At 41.8% G+C, this 22,070-nt stretch overlaps 3 protein-coding genes across 7 annotated transcripts in view; 2 read left to right on the forward strand and 1 right to left on the reverse strand.

The window, feature by feature from the left end:
• Window positions 1-13,496, forward strand: part of LOC145444795 (uncharacterized) — a 44,634-nt gene extending 31,138 nt beyond the window's left edge. For all 5 annotated transcript variants that reach the window (XM_080322805.1, XM_080322807.1, XM_080322806.1 and 2 more), the window contains 11 exons: window positions 304-502; window positions 640-791; window positions 896-1,021; window positions 1,319-1,483; window positions 3,599-9,973; window positions 10,950-11,069; window positions 11,728-11,889; window positions 11,949-12,037; window positions 12,096-12,189; window positions 12,510-12,623; window positions 13,096-13,496. In XM_080322805.1, coding sequence (XP_080178931.1) covers window positions 304-502; window positions 640-791; window positions 896-1,021; window positions 1,319-1,483; window positions 3,599-9,973; window positions 10,950-11,069; window positions 11,728-11,889; window positions 11,949-12,037; window positions 12,096-12,189; window positions 12,510-12,623; window positions 13,096-13,272 — 7,773 coding nt within the window. In that variant the 3' untranslated portion in view covers window positions 13,273-13,496. The remainder of the gene's footprint in view (window positions 1-303; window positions 503-639; window positions 792-895; window positions 1,022-1,318; window positions 1,484-3,598; window positions 9,974-10,949; window positions 11,070-11,727; window positions 11,890-11,948; window positions 12,038-12,095; window positions 12,190-12,509; window positions 12,624-13,095) is intronic.
• Window positions 13,497-13,631: 135 nt separating this feature from the next.
• Window positions 13,632-16,084, reverse strand: LOC145444801 (phosducin-like protein 3). The gene is made up of 6 exons (XM_080322817.1): window positions 15,938-16,084; window positions 15,703-15,808; window positions 15,517-15,598; window positions 15,264-15,407; window positions 14,998-15,206; window positions 13,632-13,944 (listed from the first exon to the last, which is right to left on the reverse strand). Exons 1-6 carry the CDS (start codon window positions 15,941-15,943, stop codon window positions 13,796-13,798), a joined length of 696 nt encoding a protein of 231 aa, XP_080178943.1. The 5' UTR covers window positions 15,944-16,084; the 3' UTR covers window positions 13,632-13,795.
• A 728-nt stretch (window positions 16,085-16,812) lies between these two features.
• LOC145444965 (L-lactate dehydrogenase A chain-like) lies at window positions 16,813-22,070 on the forward strand. Its single transcript, XM_080323042.1, has 8 exons — window positions 16,813-17,059; window positions 17,128-17,245; window positions 17,312-17,485; window positions 19,956-20,129; window positions 20,635-20,752; window positions 20,902-21,025; window positions 21,085-21,245; window positions 21,722-22,070. The coding sequence occupies exons 1-8, from the start codon at window positions 16,916-16,918 to the stop codon at window positions 21,882-21,884; spliced, it is 1,176 nt and encodes a 391-aa protein (XP_080179168.1). The 5' UTR covers window positions 16,813-16,915; the 3' UTR covers window positions 21,885-22,070.

Genomic DNA, 22,070 nt, shown 5'->3' on the forward strand with positions numbered 1-22,070 from the left:
CCACTCTAAGCTTTTCAAATGGCTCTCATCGGGTGGGAGTGTCGGTAAATGCCGTTAACCAAATTTGTATCATGGAAATAGTTTTGTTGTTGTGTTGTGATGTTATACCGACTGGTAAACTACTTAGCGAAAGGCATGTAACAACCCACCTTTATTTATGCTAGTAAGATGAATACGGAATCCAGAACCATGTTTTATTTGCTTATTTACCTTTTTAAAGCCATAAATTGTTCGTTATTTCGTATTTGCACTCATCAGGCAATTACTGGCTGTACTTCAAGTAAACTGTCGCTGATCGTTCAGGTGAAGGAAATGGACTCCATGTTGAACTCGAGTGTGGAAGAGCGAGACGAACACATCAAAAATCTCGAAACGGAGAAGAGCGCTCTGGAAAAGAACTTGTCCGAGGCTATAAAAGAGCAAAACGCCTTAAAAGAGACTTGCTCGGAACTGGAAAACGAATTCGAGTCCGTCCGCAAGGAACATGAGCTTAAATTAGAAGGTCGGTTCTGTGAATTTCTTTTTGTTATCCCGCCGATTCTTTTTCTAACTTGGAGTTCGCAAAGTTGGGCGATAGTAATAGCCGATTCACTGGTCAACACAAAATTTCCGGTTTGACTTTGAAAACTGAATTTCCAGAGCTTACGCGAAAGCACGCCGAGGACCTGGGGGCTCTGAACTCGCTGGTGGAAGAAAACCGGGTCACTATGGAGCAGATAACAAATAAAAGGAAAATGGATGAAGCGAAGGAAGAGGCCTGGATGAAGACTTGTTCCGATCTGGAATTTCAGGTGTGTCCTATAGCATTTTGCGTTCACCCGTGTGATACCTACCCGACCAATCTACCGTCTGTGTTTTGCCAATCAAAAATCATGGAAATTTTTCTCGGTCACAGCTCAACAATACGAGAGCCGACCTGGAATCGTCGCTGCTGAACTTGTCGACGTCCAACGAGAAGGAGAACGAACTCTCTTTGGAAGTCGCCAAACTCAATGACATGCTGAACGAATCGCAAGACGCAGTAAGTAAAGTTGTCGCGACATGCGAGTCCTCAAATGTACCCATTATTCCTAGAAGTGGTTAGGTAGGTAGCATTGGTAGTCACGTGGATGTAAAAGAAACCTAAACTTCTGCGCAATTACAAGTAGAGTAACGATTTGCAAGAATTTCTTCAATTAGAAGCAGAATATTAGTAATACTTAGTAGTACTTCGCGACTGACCATCCCGACTATTCTCAAATTCAAACGTCACGGCATAACCGTATCAGCCGATATTAGCAAACACCCGGCTTATTTACGTCGAAAACTTTGCGCTCAGACATCCAAGCACCAGGCGCAAATGGAGAAAGCCAAGAAAATTGTTCACGGCCTGCGCGTCCAACTGAAACAGAGCAAGGAGAAGAGCGCCAAACTCGAAAAGGAGCTGGAGAAGGGTTCTGGCGAGAAGATCGGTCGTGAGTCGGATCGGCAGATTTCCGAACAGGTGAGGTGGTGCTGATGTGCAAGACTCGGTGCTGGTCGAAAGTGGAAGGGAATGTGTCATGAATCAGTCGATGCTGTCCGCAAATCAAGCTCGAATTACTTGTCCGCAGATGGGCTTCTGGCTAAAATGAACTTTTTCTGTCGATAAAATAATTTCAGCTAATTTCCTGCAAACTTGATGTTGATACCTGGCTTATAAATAACACTGGTCAACAAAATGAAAATTTATTTTTTAGGCAGAACATCTGGGAGCCGTTTCTGGGGTTTTTAAGGTTGCTAATTACGAATATCTAATTAGTTTTTTTTATCAGATTGGCTCATAGTCAGAAGATATTTATACCCTTAAAGCCCAAAATTACTGTAGTTGCCCCCAAATATTTCACTTTGTAGGAAGAAAATCGTAGTCTTTTCTAATTTTATGTTGCGCATAAATAACTAATTGGCTACGAAGAACCCTCATATCCTTCTCAGTCATTCATCAATATTAACATGACATGATGCGAAATATTTGTTTGTCAAAAAAAGTTTGTCAATCCTAAAAATTGTACTTTTGCACAACGGACATACATATTCTCCTGTATCAATTGGTCATTCTACCAAGATTAAAGATGAGTATAAAACTACAAAATTTGTCCTTGGAAGGCTTAACTACAACACTCATATGCGTCTCCTTTCTTTTGACTGGTAAATGGATATTTTTCCGCTGATTAAACAAAGTGGGTATACCTAGTAACCCTATCACACGAGAAGCTTAAATCTGGTATCTGGTATATTCGAATACCGATGAAAGATTCCAATTTCACATTAGGAAGGAGTTCACTGCATGTAATTTCTCCTAAGATGTGGTAAATAAAACTTTTTAGATGATCATAAAGCACCCAACCACAAACAGTTGGTCCGAAAATCTGTATCTGCATATCGAACACTTGAGCACAAACATGAGCATAAAAGTCCATTTTCTGTTCAGAAATCTTGATATATTTCACGATCATCTTATTGATTAGCAAGGGGAGCGGTTCTACCAAGACATCAGAACAACAAAGAAAGATATCAGGGCAGATGAGATGAACAATTGAACGTATTATGTCAGACCATTGCCGGAAACTTTCAAGAAACTGCACTAAATAGCTTACAGGCGAAAATCTTACAAAAAACAATTGTGATTTAAAATGTAGGAATAATATTATATTCCAACTGATTATTTCAACTTTACAATGGCTGGTTGACGTAAAACTGATTGAATTAATGTCACGTTATTTGAGTATCGAGGTAAATACTTATGTACATGACTGGGGTTATTTATGTACATGATATCCGTGAAAATCTGTAACTATGATAAATCTATTACCCCTAAATATAGTCCTGTTGCTGTATTTTGAATTTAAAGAGTGTTCTGTGGGTAAAAATAACAAGTACATTATTTTCTAAACGTTACAGTACGACTTAGCCGATTTTATATCTAGTCATTACCGCGAAAATGGGAGATTTTCGTCATGATAGCCCATGGGTTATCTCCACAATAAGAGCCAATTTGAAAAAACTAAGGTCATATTCGGAATCAGTGCATTTCAGAACCCCCAAAACAACTCTTACTTTGTCTGCCTAAAAAAATGTGTTGGCCAGTGTAATCAATCATCAATTGCAACGTTGTGTGATGCTTTGATTTCGCTTGGTTCACATGATGAAATGTGCTTGTGAACATTGTGCGTATGTTGGATGGATGTCTGTAGGATGCTCCTGATACGAAGTTATATGGTGAAATAGGCCTCTCAATCGAAATAGTGAGTGTCGTGATAGCGAGTCATGAAATAACCGAGCTAACACTAGCTAACGTGACCTCTGACCTTCCATCCTAAACTTAACCTAAGCCCTAGCTCCAACTCCATCCGGTACACAAGCTCACCAGATATATCCTGACCTTTTACCTAACCAATCATTAATTCGCTATTTTGATTGCCTCGCTATCATAATGCTAGCTATTTTCCCGGATGCTGTGACATATGTCTAAGTCGGAAGCATTTTGCGCTGATAATATTTGTTTCCGATATAGCAACAAATAGCCGATCCAGCTTTCCTGAAAACGTCGTACCAAGTTTATGTCTTCCTTTTTTGCCAGAATCTCACTTCTGCTGAGTCGGAGGCAACCGAGGTAGAAACTCTTTCAAGCTCGGCCAATCAAGAGAACCACAATCAGAACGAAGTCAACTATCGAGAGACGATTGACGATCTCAGTAGAAAACTTGCCGCCGAGCAGCAGCGGAGTGTTGAACTGTCCGAAAAAATGATTGAAAACAAAGATGTTATAGACAGACTTGAAGATGAGAAAGACCAAATGACGAAGACAATGCAAGAGATCGAATCGGAATTGAAAAATCAGCAGGATAACGTAACTTCAATGCAAGCCTCCCTGGTTTCAGAGAAGGAAAAATCGGAGGACTTGTTTTCGTCGATGTCTCAAAAAGACGGGGAGTTGAACGCGCTACGTGAGCAGCTCTCCGATTTAGAAGAATCCATCATCGCGTTGCAGAATGAAAAGACAAGTTTTGAAGAAGCGTTGAATCGTAGCAATGAAGAACTGCGAATAGCGTCAGCGTTGAACGCGGAAAGCGAAGAAAAGTTACAAAGTTTGAGGTCCGGCTTATCAAGCAAAGACTCGGAGTTATCGGAGACAGCCAGCGAACTTGGAAAATATCGACGGATGTACGAAGAGTCTGAGATGTTGCAAAGCTCTTTGAAATCGAACGTGGAATCGGTCAGCGGCTTGCTGGCGACCAAAGACGAAGAATGCAGGCAGCTGGCGATAGAAAACGACGCGCTGAAAGCCAGCGTTGATGAAATATCTAGAGACAAAAGTGCGCTGGATCATGAATTTCAGGTTTATCGAGACACGCAAGGCTCAGAAATGAGCGCGAAAATCGTGGAGTTAGAAAGCAAGCTCGCGAATGACGCCAAGATTTTAGAGGAGTTCAAATCGAAGTGCCTTGATTTTGAATCTGTCATTAGCAAGAAAGACGAAGCGATACGGTCTCTCGAACTGGAGACTGAGAATTTGAAGGAATCTGTTTCAAATCGTAGCGGAGAACTCGATAAGTCTGTCGTGGAATACGAGTATTTGAAACAAGAATTGAAAATAGCTCGGGATTCGCTCCGTGAATCGGATCTAAAACTGCAGGCGGTGATTGACGAGCATCGAGATTCTAAGGTAAACGATGCGGAAATTTCGGAAAAATTCGAATCACAGATTCGACAGTTAAGTACCGAGCTGCAATCCCTACAATCTGTCAACGATACGTTGAAAGAGAATCTTCAGAACATCGAGAATGAAATTGGCGGCTACAAACAAGTCGTTGAAGATTTGAAAAGTAAGCTTGCTGTTGCCGAAGAGCACTCCGGTGCAACGGAATCGCGGTACTTGTCGATTTTGGACGAAAAGGATGCGGAATTGAAGCAGATTCGCGACGCGTACGAACAGAGCAACGTCGGCGTGGTTAATTTGAAAGAAGAATTGAGTAGCATACAACAAATGCACAATGACACCATCGCCGAAATGTCAGAGAAATTAGCGCGTTTAGAGGAAGAAAAAGCGGACTTACTGCGAAAAGATCGAGATTTCTCAGTCAACGATGATTCTATAATGGCTCACAATAATTTGCAACAGGCTGATAATTCACAGAACACATCCTGCGACGACTCGAAAGATACGATACCGGAATTGGAGAAGCAACTTCAAGAGAAATCAAAATCACTAGCGGAAGCGCAGAGGAAATTAAAAGCTTCTTTAGTATCACGCAAGAGCGTGATGGAGAAGTTGAAAGCTGCAGAAAAGAAGTTAAAAAGTTTTGAAAGCGGTGTTGAGGTGTCCGCGGACGACCAGAACGTGTCTTTGAATCAATCCTTCGATTCGACGGCTGGTAATGACTCGAAAATGACCGAAATCAACGAGGAAAACGCAACACTGAAAAGTAGAGTGGCGGACGCTACCGATCGAATCGTGAAATTAGAATCTGAACTAGGCAAGGAGAAGGAAAGGTCGTCGAATATCGATATCGAAGTGTCCGAGTTGCAAGAGCGATGTGAACATCTCTCTTCTCAAATCGAAAATAAAAACAGCGAGTACGACACGTTACAGAATCATGTAGAAGAAAATAAGTCGCAATTGGCGGATATGGAAGCTTCGTACAATGAAAAAGAAACCGCGTTTAAAAACGAAATAAAAGAAATCAGCCGGTGCTTTGAATCTAAACAGGCCGAATGCGCCAGCCTGCAAGACGACCTCTCCGCAATTTTGGACGAGAAAGAGAACCTCGCATCTAAAGTAGATGCTTTAACGGCTGACCTGCGTCGCAAGGAATCAGAGTGGGATGAGTTGCGAACCGCTGATTCTGAATCTGAACTTTTGCAAAGCCGGCTAAACGAGCAAGAGGAGAGAAATAGCGAGATGAATATTGTGATATCAGATTTAGAACATGATTTAGAGAAGGCGAGATCGTCGCGTAAAGAGATGGAGATTCGAATAGAGTCTTTGGAATGGAAGCTAGTAGAGTTTGACCGTGTCTCGAAAGAGTGTGATAACGAAAGACAAAATGCTGAAGCGGCTCGTCAGGAATTGGAGGAAGAAAGAGCGACTCGTCAAGAATCGCAGCTGAGATACGGCGATGAAATTGCAGCTTTGAAAACAGATTTGGCGTCGATGAAAGAAGAGAAGGACCGTTTCGAGATCGAATGCCTCACTTTGAAAAAGGAGAAAGGTCGCGCTTCGGGTGCGGCTGAAACAGAACAGGTACGACTCCTGCAGAAGTCTTCAGATAACGCTGTCAAAGAGAGAGAACTACTGCAGCGTAAGTTAAAAGCCGCGCTGGTGTCGAGAAAGGAGCTTATCGTGCAAGAGAAAGAGATGAAGGAGGAACTTGCGGAGTTACGCGGATACCGAGACAAGTACCATGAAAGCGACGGAGCTTTACGAGATTTGAGCGAGAGAGAAAAGGCGAAAGACGAAGAGCTGGCGGAAATGAAAGGCCGACGCGAAAAGGACGTCCGCATCTTGAAAGAGTCTCGGAAGAAATTGGCTAATCTTGAGAAAGAGATTTCGGAAAAGGAGAGAGCGGTGCAAGAAGAGATACATAAGAGAGAGGATATTGAGAGGACGCTCGCAGATTCGAGTGAACGTCTCAAAAATAAAGAAGGGGAGATTGCCACTTTGGAGTCGTGCAATGAAGACCTCAACGAAATAGTGACGGCGTTGGAAAGCAAAAACAAAGGCCTGCAGAAAAAGCTGGAGGAAGACATTGAAACGATCAGGGGCTTGCGAAAAGAAATTAAAACCATCAGTGAGGGGGATGGTTCCGTATCTAAAGCGGAGCTGACTGAATTGACTGAAAAACTTGAGGCAGCCGAATGGGACCGGGATTCTCTACAGGAGACTGTTTCCCGGTTGGAGGCTGAGAAAAGAGAGAAGGCGTCCATGCTTGACAAGGTTCTCGAGGATTTCCAGAACGAATCTATAGCTAAACAGGAAACGGCCGAGAGGTGCTCGGAACTCGAGGCGGAACTGAACGGTTTGAAATTGGAAATGGATGAATTGCGCGAAAGTATGGCTCGTGAAAAGCGAATTGTAGAGCAAGAAACGTTGCAACAGACAGTCCGCGATCTTAACGATGCGCTGGGTAGTGCTGAACGCGAACACGCTACTGTTGCAGAACAGAAGCAGATACTGGAGAGTAGGATAAAAGAAATGGAAAAGTCTCAAGAGGATAAGATTACTCTCGACACGCTGGTTCGGGAAAATACGGATTTGAGGGAATCTGTAGCGTCGCTACGTGAGACTATCTCGGCATTGGAGGACGAAAAGGAATCTTTTCAGAACGATAGATCTCAACTTTCCTATGGCGAAGAGGATAAGATTCGTCTCGCGACACTTGTTCAGGAAAATAACGATTTGAGAGAATCGGTAGCGTCACGACGCGAGACTATTTCGACTTTAGAGGGCGATAAGGACATTTTGCAGACCAGTCGATCTCAACTTTCCAATGACGAAGAGAATAAGATTCGTCTCGCGACACTTGTTCAGGAAAATAACAATTTGAAAGAATCGGTAGCGTCACTACGTGAAACTATCGCGACATTGGAGGATGAGAAAGAATCTCTTTTAAACGATAAGTCCCAGCCCCCATCGCCTTTTCGAGCGTCGTCAATCAGCACCGATATCCCTGACGACCCGCGAGTCTTGGATCAAGACGTGCTCCTGGCGAAACGCGCGATACTGGAAGAGACACTGGGGCAGTTGAAGGTCACCCAGCCCGACAACTGGGAGCAGCAGCCCGGGATTAAGAAGCTCATCGACAAGCTCGAGTATCTGGCCGAGAAGGCCGCGAGCGCGAAAAAAGAAGAGGCTCGTCAAAGGGAGGCGTGCGAAAACGCGCAGGCGCACGCTAAGAAAATGGAGCTGCAGTTGTCTTCCGCTCGTGAGACTGTCGGTATGAATGAGAGAACGATAGAACAGCTTACTCACGAAGTGTCTGGGCTGCGTGGCAGGGTTATGGAGTTGGAGACTGATGACGATGATTCGAACGCGTTACACGAGCTGGCTCAGTTACAAGACGAGTATAAGAGAGTGCTTTCCGAATCGCGGCTTCAAACTGTAAGCTTTGGAGAGATTGAGAAAAAGCGAAAAGAAGAGAAGGCCGCGTTGGAAGAACGGATTGAAGGTCTCGAAAACGAGAGAGATGCTTTGATTCGAGATTTAGATTTGAAATCCGGGGAAATGGAAGATTTAAAGGAGAGTGTCGCGAAACTTGTGCCACCAAAGAACCGTACGTATTCGGAAAGCTCACGGGAAGAAACGGGGTCCGAAACGAATGAGCCCGGTGTAGATGAAACTAGCACTTCGCCTCTCAGTACGGAAATCGAGATTGATGAAACTCAAGTCGCCGAGAACACCACGACTACCATACAAACGGAAAACCTCACGCGATCTCCCGCAGACGCGTCACGCGAACTCGAAAACCGAGAGGAACTGATCGCCGAGCTGCTGTCTGACTGTAAAAGGTTGAAGACGGAGGTTATCGCTAAAAGTGGCATTGCTGCATCGCTTGAAACGGAAGCCTCGGCTCTACGGTCGGAACTGAAGTCTCTCGCGTGTCTGAAAACGCAGTATGAGGCAAATGAGAACCATCTCAAATCAGAGCTTGCCGAGAAAGACCGAATCCTGCAGAGGCTCAAGTCCGAGCTGGCGTACTCGCGGACAGAGCAGGAGCGTTTACGTAACGAGTTTGGCGCTGGCACGCCGCAAGAAGTGCAAACGATACTCAACGCTTATCTTGGCGATATCAACAATTTGAAATCGACGCTGTTCGCGACTTCAAACGCTTTGGACGCAAAAGAACGTGACATTGCCGAATTGAATGATGAGGTACGGCGCAAGCAAGATGAAATCGAGTCTCTCACATTACAGATGGAGGCATTGACAGAAAAACATGAGAATAATCAAGTACTGGTTCAGGACATGCAGCAGCAGGTTGAATCACTGAGTCTGGAAAACGAATCGTACCGAAGTCAACTTGATGAGTTTGGTGATATTTCCAAGACTCTCAACGATAAAGAAACTACGATAAACGCTCTGACTAGCGATAAAGATGCGTTAAACACGTCTCTTATCGACAGCGAGTCGTTGGTTTCCGAGCTACAAAGAGAGTGTTCGCAATTGAGGGCTGATCTGGAGAGCAGCTTGCTGCTACTAGAAGAGAGACAGAATCTTATCGCCACGTTGGCAGAGGAAAGAGATAAGAATTTGGCGGCTGAAAGTAAAAACACGACCTTCCGTGAAAGAATTGACGATCTCGTCGCAGAATTGGAAGCCAAGAACTCTGCGCTCAAAGCTATTTTTGAACAGAAAGAAAGCTTGTCGGTCGATTTGAAAGAGCAAGAAGCACGCGTGGAGATTCTCAAAAATGAAAATGGCGAGCTGCGGGCTACTGCAGAATCGGCTGACGCTAAACTGACCGAGGTTGAGAACGAATACGCCGCATACGTCAAAACCAACAAGGACCAGCGTCGTAGGGTGAACGTGGCTGAAAACAGCCTGAGCTCCTTGACCGGACAGCTGGCCGCGTTGCACGACCGGTACTCGGTAGCGTCGCGAGTTCTAGACCAAGTCGCTGTGGCGATGCCAGCGCCCAAAGTAACGGAAGAAATCTTGGTGAAATCGGCCGATCGCGAAGACTCTGATGTGAGGCTTCTCTCAGCCGAGAGTCTCAAAGAGAAGAATCCTCTCGTGCGGTTAGAGCGGAAATTGGAGTCGTACGAAAAGGCGTTGATTTGGGTTGACGGCGAGAAGGCGCTGGTTGAGATTGAGAACGCGCAGAAACGCGACGAGTTGGAAAGCCTTCGGGTTAGTTACGAGGAAAACGCGCTGGAATTGGAACGGGTGCAGGCAGAGTTTATGGAGGCCGCGGCCGCGCTGCGCGATTTGGAACGCCAGATTGACGAACAGAAGGTATGTTATTGTCGATTTGCCAATACAGCAAGGTTGCTGGGTTGTAACCAAGTTGCAAGTCAATCTCATTTTAATGATTTTAACTCGAGTCAAGTCAGTTCATTCATCATGTTCAGCCCACTTTTTTACAACTCATATCGGATTCATAATATACCAATTTCCTCACAATTTCTGCCCCCATTTTCCAAGTAACTGTACTGACAGACAAAATACCAATGATGCAGTAAGTTACTATTCTTCGAAGTTACAATGAAATGCCTGTCTTGGCCGTCCGAGTGTCGAGTCGCGCGAAATGACTCGAGTACAGGTCGAGTCAATACACAAATTGACTCATGTCGTGTCGAGTCATTCCCGTAGTTAAAGAAACTATGCTACGGAGACGATCAAAGTATACAATTGAATATTGTCGTCTGACACTCCTCAGGGATAATCGTCAGCAAGTAGTTGAGAATTGGAGAGAACTTTATGCATCAGCAATCGTATCACTAAATATGACGTCACCGGCGTGAAAATCCGAGCAATTGCAGCAAACAGATGGCCTAAGCTCAATGTACTCTTGGATTATACACAAACTTCTTTCGTTGGCGTTACTACTGATGTGAAAGTATGTGTAAGTCATGCCATGAATTTCTAGTAGAGATCGTCAGAGTAGTCATCGTTGGGACTTTGTTAGAAGTAGGATTTACGACATGAAATCTTACTGGAGTTCATGTGGTAGTGGTGATTTCCGAGTAAGTATATATGGCGGTATTCTAGGACTGGCTTTGCCTGAAAAACTGAAAACTGTGAAGTAGAAGTCTTGGAATATAACCTCTTTGAGAGCAAGTGATAGTAGTGGGCGAAAAATACTTTGATATTTTATCAAAGTAGAAGTACTACAAAATCTACTCTAGTGCTCCCAAAGAATAGAAGTGTTTCGTTACTGACCACGTCTGTTTACTGACGCTGAATTATGTGTATCGTTGCATTCTTGCAGGGCATCAACCGGCGGTTGGAATCTCAGCTGGAAGGCGTGAACACCGAGTTACAGGAAGCGCGCGCTAACATTCAGCGAGTCGAAATCGCAGAGCGTGATGTCCAGACTCAACGCCAGCAGGTGGGATCAGACTCGTGTCATTACTAATGTGCCAATTTTCTGCACCGAGTTTTGTATAAACACACGTTTTAGGCCATGGTGGTGTCTGGAGTGTTTTGTTTGGCCTACCTGCATAACTTACCAAAGTGGTTGTTTTTTGACTACTTTTAAGTTCTACTGTAGGCAAAACTCCGACAAGATAATGGTAATGGTGTAGCGTCCGTCTTCTTGATTGGTAGGTGAAGGTTCAGTCCCCGGTCAGGTCAGACCAAAGACCTGATTAGTAAAACTGGTATCCATGGCTTCTTTGATTGGCGCTCTGCAATACCAGGATAGCATGGAGGGCTGGTGCAAGACTTGGAAAGCCTTACAAAGCTATATCTGCACCTTCCTTGTCCAGCGAGATATGCAAATCATGCACTCATGGTATGCATATGCACAGATCGTGTGTATGTATATCACGAGTCGGTGCATATGCCGCAAAACATCAAGGACGAAAGTCCATAACGTCCTATTCCTTAATGAATATTAAATAGAATATTAAATATAGAAAGTAGTGGTGTGATAAGTCTGCACTTTTATCCGTGAAATTATCATAAAAACGTCTGCAGAACCTTTGAATCTAACACACTATTTTTCCGTTTCATCGAATCAATCCGTAACATTTCCTGCACCGCAGATCGAGCAGTTGCTCTCCGAGAGGCAACAACTGGCAAGTCAACTTCACACGACTCACTCGAGTCTTCAAGAATACCAGTCAAGCTACAACGACCTTCTCTCAGAATACAAGAGGCAGACGACCCAACTCAATGAAGGCTCTACCATGTCCACACCGGAAAAGGTATGATACTGCGGTCTTATTATAATCCCAATGTGCCAATCACTACTATCTACCAACAGCACAACGGCACTCTTGACCAAGGCGCCCCCGGTGGTCCACCTGTGCGAGCTCTATCGGGCTCGCCGGAACACGACAGTCTCCATCAAAGGTATTTTACGGCGATTTCAAAAGTCATGGGTGATTCACCTCTTCTCTATTTCCTACAGCCTGGATACGGTGAGAGCAGAGAAAAGTCAGCTTGCCATCAAGCTGGCGCAAGTACAGAGTCAGTTGAGCGACGAGATACATCATCGTACTGAGGTGTGTTAAATTTGTTTTACTTTTGACCAAGCTATCAGTGTTGGCTTATTTCTTTAAATGCCTGCTGCTGTTTTGAAAGTACTTGTAGTAAGATTGACACTGGCAGATAGTTGAATTAGTTCCTATCGAATGGCAGTCTTGGAAGTGTGAAAATGTCAAAACATCGTGCTGTATTGATTTTGACCCCTGAATATAATCAAGAGATTGCGGAGCACGTTCAACCGCGGTCCGCATTCAGGTCCGCGTGTATGGCGTAAAAGTTTGAAAGAGTATATCAATTATCTAACAAAACCATAGCTGATGAGTTCGATTCCATTCAGGTTGAAGACTTGCTACAAAATCTGCGGCAGAACCGGTCCGCGTTGGAATCTGTGCGGGTGGTTTCGGATGAAGATGAACCGATTTTGATGAAGCCGAGTTCAATTGTGAGGAAGGTATGCTACCCGATTCCTATAAGTAGTAATATCAAGCCAGTCGGCTGTGTGGAAAAACGATAGCATATTGAGATGTAGGAGTTTGTATGATCTGGCAAGTGGCAACATCAGTCATTGAGATTTGTTGAGAGACATAAGATACCAATCATCATGTGGCACAAGTTCGCATACATTTACTAATACTTTTGATTTCAATTTGAAAAAATTACTTAAATTTACTTGCTATCAAAGTAAAAGGACAGGAACTTGACTTGAAACCACTAGTGTTCATCAGCATACGTGAATTGAAATGATAACAAGACTGAGGACAGAAAGGTAGTTAAAATGATTAGAACTGCAAATAAAATGTCAAGTTGTTTTAAAATGGAGTTGCACAAGCCAAGTAATGTGTGTTTGCCAACTGTGATTCAACGCCAGTTTTACCTAATAGAAGTTAATTTTGTGAAATTGTTTGACGTATACCCCGTTTCAGGTGCGTTCCTCAACGTCTACAAGCTGTTCCAGGTGGTTGAGGGGTCGTTCACTGCGATGGGCGAATTCAACGAGTGCACGACCGTGCAGACATTTTAGACCTCTGTCAATCCAGACACTTATAATCCTGTATTTTATCGGCTTACATATTTTGATAATCAAGTGCTTCCTGTTATAACGTCGGTGAAATCGGATCGCGCAAATCTCACCGGTTTCAAAGGCTGCAAATAATCCTTACCGGACTCCGAAACAGAATGCATATACCGGGACTGTTTTACTACTGCTCTCGTAAATTATTGTGCAATGATACCATGTAGAATATTTATGTAGCTGCTCGGTGCTATGTGTGGTCACGAAAATGTAGTGCGCATTCACATTGAATACACCTTTTTATCATGCTTATTTGCGAGTGGATGCAGACAGACCAGGAAATTATCTTAATCTCAAGGAGCTGCAACCAACAACCTATACATTAGCCCACAGCCTGTATGCCATATTCTCATAACAAAGTTTTCAAAACTCTTCACCAACACCGTTCCGTAAAATAACATTTTATTTTACATATTCGTCAAACATTTTGAGCCACTTATCTGTCTATCGTAAAAAATTGAAAATAAAAAAGCAAAGTTCAGGGACTCGTACCCAATCTGCTCTCTCTGGGCATATACCACAGCAGGATTGCACCTAGGAAAATATCTTTATCAGTAATCGTCATCTGAGCTATCACTGTCTCTGTTTTGATTGCTTGAAGTTCTTATTGATGACATCATCATGTCATGTACTTTGGGTTTGGGATCTTCTTCCAAAGTTGACTCGACGATCCCTGCTTTGTGTAATTTCCATTCCAATTCTAAAAAGATATGACTCGGGTCATTGCGCATGACTCACACCGCCAAGACCGACATTTCATTGTAATTTCTAAGAATAGTAAAGTCATGACACTATTGGGATTTCGTCTATTGGTACGTGTACTGGTACTTGAAAATGTGACCAGAAGCTGGTGAAAGTTAGGAAAAATAGTACATACTCAATGCGAACCAGGAAAAATAGTACATACTCAATGCGAACCATTCGATATCACCAAACAGTGGATTTAACAAGACTTCAAGTCAGGGGTTCCCAACGTGGGCGATGGCGTGTGAAAACGGCTATATCGGAGACAAGTCGGAGAAATGACCTTTTTTTAGTGTAATTTCGAGGTCAACTCGCTGGTGGTTACAGTTTTGTATGCCTATATTTCGGTTTCCAATATTTGGAGGGCGATGATCAGTGTGGAGCTTGAAAAGGGGGCGATGAGTCAAAAAAGGTTGGTAACCACTGCTTCAACTGAAATCTGAACAGTCAACAGCAACACAACGACTCGGACTCGGGTCATAATACCATGACTCGGACTCGACCCTCAACTCGCTGACTTGTGACTTGGTTACAACCCTGAATTGACATACTAACAAAAACAGAGGAGGTCGATGGAGTCAGCGTTGCTAGTCAAGTAAATGTAAACTGTGAATTTTTACTCAATTACAAAGACATGTCATAACTTTTTCGATTAGCCTACAGAAGGAAGATATGACAAGTACTTTGGTATTCTAAAAAGTAGATTTGTTCATCGGGTGGCATATATTTAAAGCAGTTAATCAAAGACGACCAGCATCTTTGTGACCAATCTAATATGAGCTAGGACACCGCAACTATTCGGAAATATATTCAGCTTCTTTGATACAGGGGCTGCTTTGTCCAGATGTCATGGCATTCACCCATAAAAGCGATGAAACACATCCCAAAATTACATACTTTCTACTTGAAATCCAATGTAGTTCATCCTAAAACACTGTTAAGTGTAAGTAGTAAAGTACTGTATTACTGACCACTTCTGAGTACAAAAAATCATCAAGTCCAAACAAACCGTCAAGTTTCAAATTCATTCCTCCGAACGTGTGCGGTCCTATCCAGTTTTGCTTCAAATCTCCGTCTTTATACACAAAGATTGTCGGAAGATTTTTGTCAGGATAGTTCGCGATGCAAGTTGTCGAGACGCTATTCAAAAACTTGACTTGAGGGAATTTGCTCGCCAGTTGACGTAGGTGTTGGTTGATCAGGCTGCACAGAGGTATGCTGAAAAGGCGAATTAGTCAGATTTACGGAACCTAATGCTAACATAAATTCACTTACCCTTGCTTGTATAGATGTAACACAACCCATATGCCATCACCTGCTTTATTGACTTCTTGCACGTAATCGACAGCACTGATTTCGCGGACATCACCGAATTTGCTTTTGGCTTGCACGGCTTTGATTTCCGCAATTCTTTTTTGACTGCGATGAGAATTCAGGTTGATTAAAATTCACAAAACTTCAGGCACTTATAAATATCAAGGCGGACAATGAACAAATATCAGCGAATTCTTATTAAAGTTTCGCTCACCGATACATCTCCATCACACGCTCATCTTCCTCATCCTCAAATTCATCCAACTCATCGAGAGTCATATTTTCATACTTGCTGCCTTTCATGGAAAAGTATTTAGCCGGATAATTTTCGAGACAACGTCAAGTTATTCCACTTGAAGCCTAAATAGGCCGATATTGCAATACACATTTCTCTGGTCACCTTGTTCCTCAGGAACCTCATCCTCTTCTTCTTTTGGTTTTTCTTTAGGGGGTAGAATACCCTTTTTGCGGAGTATATCGTTCCATTCTGTATCTGCGTTAGGATCCTGAAATACAGAAATTGTTTTAGAACAGAGGTACATGTCGTGTTCTACCTTAAATCCAGAAAATGACGGTAATATATAAGAACTATAGCCCATAATATTACAAATTGTGAGGAAACATTATGTGCTTACCTGCATACTAATGACAATTTCCGCCTGGAAGGTTTATGATAATCTAGAATTAGGTTACTTAACAGTTAGTTCACCGTGAAATTACAATTTAGTAGCCTAATACAAAAGACAAACGAGATTCAAAGCATTTGATTTCTGCGAAAAGCGAAGGCCTTACGGTATTAGCTGACTAAAATGAACGGCGGTATAGGGAAGGTTTTGATCATTCATGACTGACCAGAAACAACCTTGGCTATAACTAACATAGAAACTAATTAATGGCTAGTTAGCTGACGCTCAAATCTACACCTTCACACGGAGCTCCGGCATTATACTCGCGATAGCCGCTCTGCCAAGCAGTATTTTACCTCACATTGAATTACTAAAATCTCATGAACAGGCCTACCTCTGCGCAACGGTCCGTCGAATTCCTGTAAATGCCAAATATGGAAACGTAAATACGACAGCTGCCAATACTTCGTCAACATAACGGCGAATATCATGATGTCGATGCTTTTGATGCTAGTATCGATTAGACATTATATCCACTGTGAAACATAATATGCTGAGAACGAGGGGATGATGCTATATCTACAATCTACCTACATTGATATCGCAACCCATGCGAACATAATGAAAATGTGATATATGCAAAACAGGCCGTACCAACCTAAAACAATTTTGTGGGCTATAGTAATCCACTGCGACCTGCGGATAAACTACAGTACGTGTCTTCGACAATCTAAAATTTCTAACAATCATGAATGAAACATCGAACATCAACAGGATTCGACAGCGATTCTCGTTTCCGCTGGTGAAGACGAGAGAGCACCAACATTCTCTCGTCCAATGTTTTGAGAGAAGAAAGTCAATAACATTTGACTCCATCGTGCAGTGTGCAGTCGGTCACGTAGCTCGGTCTGGTATAGAGTTCTTCAAACTGTATTCTTATTTCATTCCTCTGTACCTGAGCTCGTTGCAGCAGTTCTGTTTTTGGATATGGCGTCGTCGGGTGATGATTTACTGAAAGAATCTCTTTTCACTCAAGTAGGGCCAGATTGTGATAAATATGGGCCCCGTAAAATCACAATTGTTGGCGTCGGAATGGTGGGGATGGCGTGCGGAATGAGCATACTATTGAAGGTAATTAGATTTGATTTCTGTTGGTTATTATGCGCAATGATAATTATTTATACAATGCGTGCCTGCAGCGCCAATGCACAGATTTGGTCTTTGTTGATGTTGCAAAAGAAAAATTGCGAGGAGAGGTGTTGGATCTCCAACATGGAAGCTTATTTTTAGAAAATATTAAAATCCACGACGGCGATGGTAAGTTTACTGACTTTGATGAGGTGTTCAATAATGATGAGTTTATTGAACCTTGTTATTTCTCAGATTATTCGGTGACTAACGGGAGTTCAATCGTTATCATAACTGCGGGTGCACGCCAGCAACCAGATGAGTCGCGATTGAGTCTGGTTCAAAGAAATGTAAATATCTACAAGAAAATCGTACCGGAGATTGCAAGACACAGTCCAAATGCTATCCTCATTGTGGTTTCTAATCCAGGTACAAACGTAGAACTTTTCAATGATATATTACTTGGGTATGGTACGTTACCATATGACAGGATGCAACAAGACATCATTTGGATAGGGGCACACATTGATTTTGACTAGTAGAGAATGTTGAATCTTGACCTTTTAGCAATATACCAGTATTTTTACATGTGTGTAACCCATAATGATATCTAAAATGACAATAGCAATCATTTATTTTACATTCTGCACCTATGTAATAAGGACAAATGTATAGTTTTTTTGTTCGCTCATGTACGTGGTGAATAGCATCTATTGGGCATTGTCCATTTTTATCAATTCTAAATCTCTGTCTGTGAGCTTTATGGTATTCACATATTGAATTACATAACTTGTGCTTCCCTTGACCTTGTGTGGCATTGGACTTGACCCCTTGCTCGTTTTCTGTGCTATAGTTACTTACGGTACCATGTGAACCGCACCGTATCATGTCATATCCTGTGTAACCTAACTGTCTATTCAACTGGCTACTAAATGTGGATTATGGTCCAAATCAGTTCAATATCCACCACCACCAGGTTAACTTCTTGGGAAATTTATGTTTACTTTTAGTCAATTCAGTTGAGGAATCCCCACTGCACATGTTTATACAATTGTGCAAATAGTTGAGTGAAATGTGGATTTTGGAGATGTTTTTTGCCGTGTCAAGCAGAGTTGGATCAATTACATTATTTCAGTTCAATTACAATTACAATTACTTTCATGCATGTTTCAATTACATTACAATTACAATTACTCCATGCTAAAAATATCAAATTACAATTACAATTACAATTACTCCTTGCATGCTTCAATTACATTACAATTACAATTACAATTGCTGCTGTTGAACATTTAATTGAATAATGATAAATTCAACCGTGCTCCTTGACAACCGTAGCGTCGTAATTAACAACAATTCAAGTATTCATGTTTCATTCATGATACGCAAATACCCGGTAATTAATAAAAGAAAAACGTTTTCGAACTATTCCAGTATGCAGTATGTCGTTGAAAAAAGTATTATAATCATGCACGGGTTGGATTTGCGTATATAGTATATAATTAAAGAAATAATATTATTTTTATTGAGGGACGTAGGAATTAGGATGAGGTGTGAAAACAAAACCGTGCTTTGTCAGATAAGACGTTATATAATATCCAGTGGTCTGGTTAGTTAGCCAGACGAAGTAACGATGCAGCATCGTGATCTGAAATCGTATTGTAGATTGCCAACCCACGGATAGATGCGCAAGATGTGAGTCACGGATGAATGCACCGACAAACGTACTGCAGAGCCGGCTAAAAGCAGCAAACTTTGTAGTCCTAGAGCTGGCGATTCAGGCGTCCAAATTTGATGCATCTGGTCTTTATCGTAAGCTATTGATGCACTAATTCCGAAAATACAAATTAAAATCTCGTCAGGGCAATGTAACTGCTCCAAAATAGCCGTTTAAGGCCAACTGTTCTGAAAAGTGAGAGCACCGCAGCAGCATGACCCCAACAATGACCAATTACTCCCAGCGATTGTTCAGAACAATGCCGATTCCCAGACTTTCACGATCACGACTATTTTGGGATGGTACCATTGCCTGGAAATATACTTTTATTGCGGAATCATTGCGACACTAGCTTTCGATTAGGACCATACATATCAAATTTCGACGCTTGGATCGTTAGCTATGGGACTATCAATTCTGCTGCTTTTAGCCGGCTCAGCAGTTCGCTTCTCGGCGTATTCAATCGTGAGTCACGTGTTGCGAATCCATCCGTTGGTTAGTAATCTAATAATTGTATACAATGGCAGCCGAGGCCAGCATAGCGGTAAAAATAAAAAACTTCGCCCGCAAGGGCGCAGTCAAGGGCTTCCGCGAATGGATCCACCAAATTCCTTGTCGACATTTAAAGAGAATGCATTATAAGTCAATTATTTTCTGTTGTGCTTGTCAGGTCTCAATAGCAATTTAATGTAATTGAAATTGTAATTGAGCAAAATTTTTGTCAAATTACAATTACAATTACAATTACACAAAATAAAAATGCTTCAATTACAATTACATTACAATTACATTGAAATATGTAATTAATTACATTCAATTACATTACAAATTACAATTGATCCAACTCTGGTGTCAAGTTCCCATTGTCAATCTAGAAACTGATGACAATGACCATTGACCATACATCATAAGCCTATAATCTATGCATCGCCTATCTGTTTTAAAGACTGGTAAATTACAGAATTTTGAGCCGATACCAATGTTGCCATACTGCCGATGTGACATAGTTTGCCATTAAAGCCTATATTGTCTGCTTCTGATATTTCTAATTCAACATTGTTGAAGAATCCGCGATATAATGCAAATAAAATTCTTGACTCTTAGTCAGCTACATACCTTTTATGATCGGCAATCTTGTGGTAGTTGTCTCGGCATATTAAAGTTTTCCTAAAACTTTTTCAGTCGACATCATGACCTATGTGACGTGGAAGTTGTCGAAATTTCCAAGACATCGAGTAATTGGTTCCGGCACCAACTTGGACTCAGCCCGATTTCGTCATTTAATCGCAGAAAGGTTGAAAGTATCTCCGACAAGTGTGCATGGGTGGATCGTTGGTGAACATGGAGATTCCAGTGGTATGCGGCATGATTTTTATTCACGATTCAATCTTGACAGATTCCACCAAATGCGCCCGAAAGCTGTCATCACTCAGGTGGAAATAAGCAAGCATTTGTTCCAAGTATTTTGCCATCTCCTAAATTTAATTCAAATGATATGGTGGGATGTTGTTCATTTGATTTTGGCATGGACAATGGTATCCTAAACCATTCTCTGCAAAGTATTTTTCGTGACGTTTTCACGGCAGAAAGGATATATTATATCTTATCGCGCCTGGAAAATAGTTGTGTGCTGTCAGCCATTCTGCATTGGTCATGAATCATGAAGTGTTGAAACAGTTCAAAGTTATTGTCAAGAAATTGATTTTAAAGCCATTCGTTTCATGCTTTATTGAGAAAAGATCCACTGCTCTTGAGTATTAAATATGTACATCCGTAGTCTATATCATGACAGCATATCTGTTGTAAGTTATAACCAACTTTGGTCCATCGTGGATCTCATTCCTACATTCATTCTCACTAGTCCCAATCTGGAGCAGCGTGAATGTAAGTGGGAAAAGACTTGCAACAATCGATACAAAAATAGGGCAGAAAGGTGGGCCTGAAGGCTGGGACTCTATACACAAGCAGGTCATTGATGGGTGAGCTTTGCATAAGTTATTCTTAATACATTATTATTATAACTTATTATGAATTCATCTCCGATTTACATCCACATGAATGCATTTTGATCTACTTAGTCCGAACCTGTTCGCCTTTTAAATTTCAAGTTAATGAAATTTTTCCTCAGGGCCTATGATGTCATCAAACTGAAGGGATACACCAATTGGGCAATAGGACTCAGCTGCTCTGCGATTTTGTCATCAATAATTTGTCACAAACAAAGCATTCATCCAGTATCCTGCTTTGTGAAGGTGAGCTCAGTGATAGACTATCAAATATGTCGAAACTTCATGAGTTTGCTTGATGTCAGGGTCAATACGGCATTACGGAAGACGTTTGCTTATCGCTGCCATGCGTTTTGAATTCGAGCGGCGTGGACTCCATCGTCAATGTGGATTTAACAGAAGAGGAGACCAAGATGCTTCAAAGAAGCGCTTGCACAATCGCAGATGTACAAAGAGGACTAAGCTGGTAACATGCATAAGATTACCAATCATTCCCGACAGCAATATTGTTTGTATGTCTGTCTATTCTATATCTATATATTGACACTGTATATTGTTTCGACTTGTATTTGTGATAATATATACACTGTAGGTATGAGGAGAGATCTTGAGTAAGTTTACTTCCAACATAAAAGTTTACTTGCAGTTCTTCAAAGGTGGAAATATTAGAGATCAATTTGAATCCCCTGATTTATATGCTTACACCTGACGCATCCAATTACGCTGTCGAATTATATTGGCATGTAAGATTGTAAAGCTAGGCACATTATTTTTGGAAACTTGTTTTTGATTCTTTGACGTTTAGCATCATGGAACCACTCGATATTGTTATGTAAAGTACAGTTTCAGTCAATGGTGTCAATCATGCGATAATTTTCTGTATTATAATTTTAATAAACGGTCTCTTGAAGTACATTATGGATTTTCATGCATTCTTTACAGGGGTCCTGGATATTGGGAGAAATTTGGGCTCAGCTTTGCCCCTCACGACGCGCCTTTAGCACGTAAAGTTATTCATCAAGTATACAATTCATTGAATGTCATTGTCAAATTTGGTATGATTATTCAACCAACCACACCAGGTTGGATCCTGTCGGACACTTGATTCCCTTTGTACAGTTCAATGCATGCAATGCACCTCCGTCTGCTGTGTTGTCCATGATATGATTTAATCTTACCCATACTTGACACTCCTTTATTCATTCAATTTTTGAACACACAATTTCTTCTTGCATATATTGTTGATGTTTGCGTATACACAACGATGGGTGAAGAATATTCTAGACCAGAA

The sequence above is a fragment of the Botryllus schlosseri genome, chromosome 8 (assembly GCF_051294905.1).
Source record: "Botryllus schlosseri isolate E-star chromosome 8, Bs_hap1, whole genome shotgun sequence".
Lineage (NCBI taxonomy): Eukaryota > Metazoa > Chordata > Ascidiacea > Stolidobranchia > Styelidae > Botryllus > Botryllus schlosseri.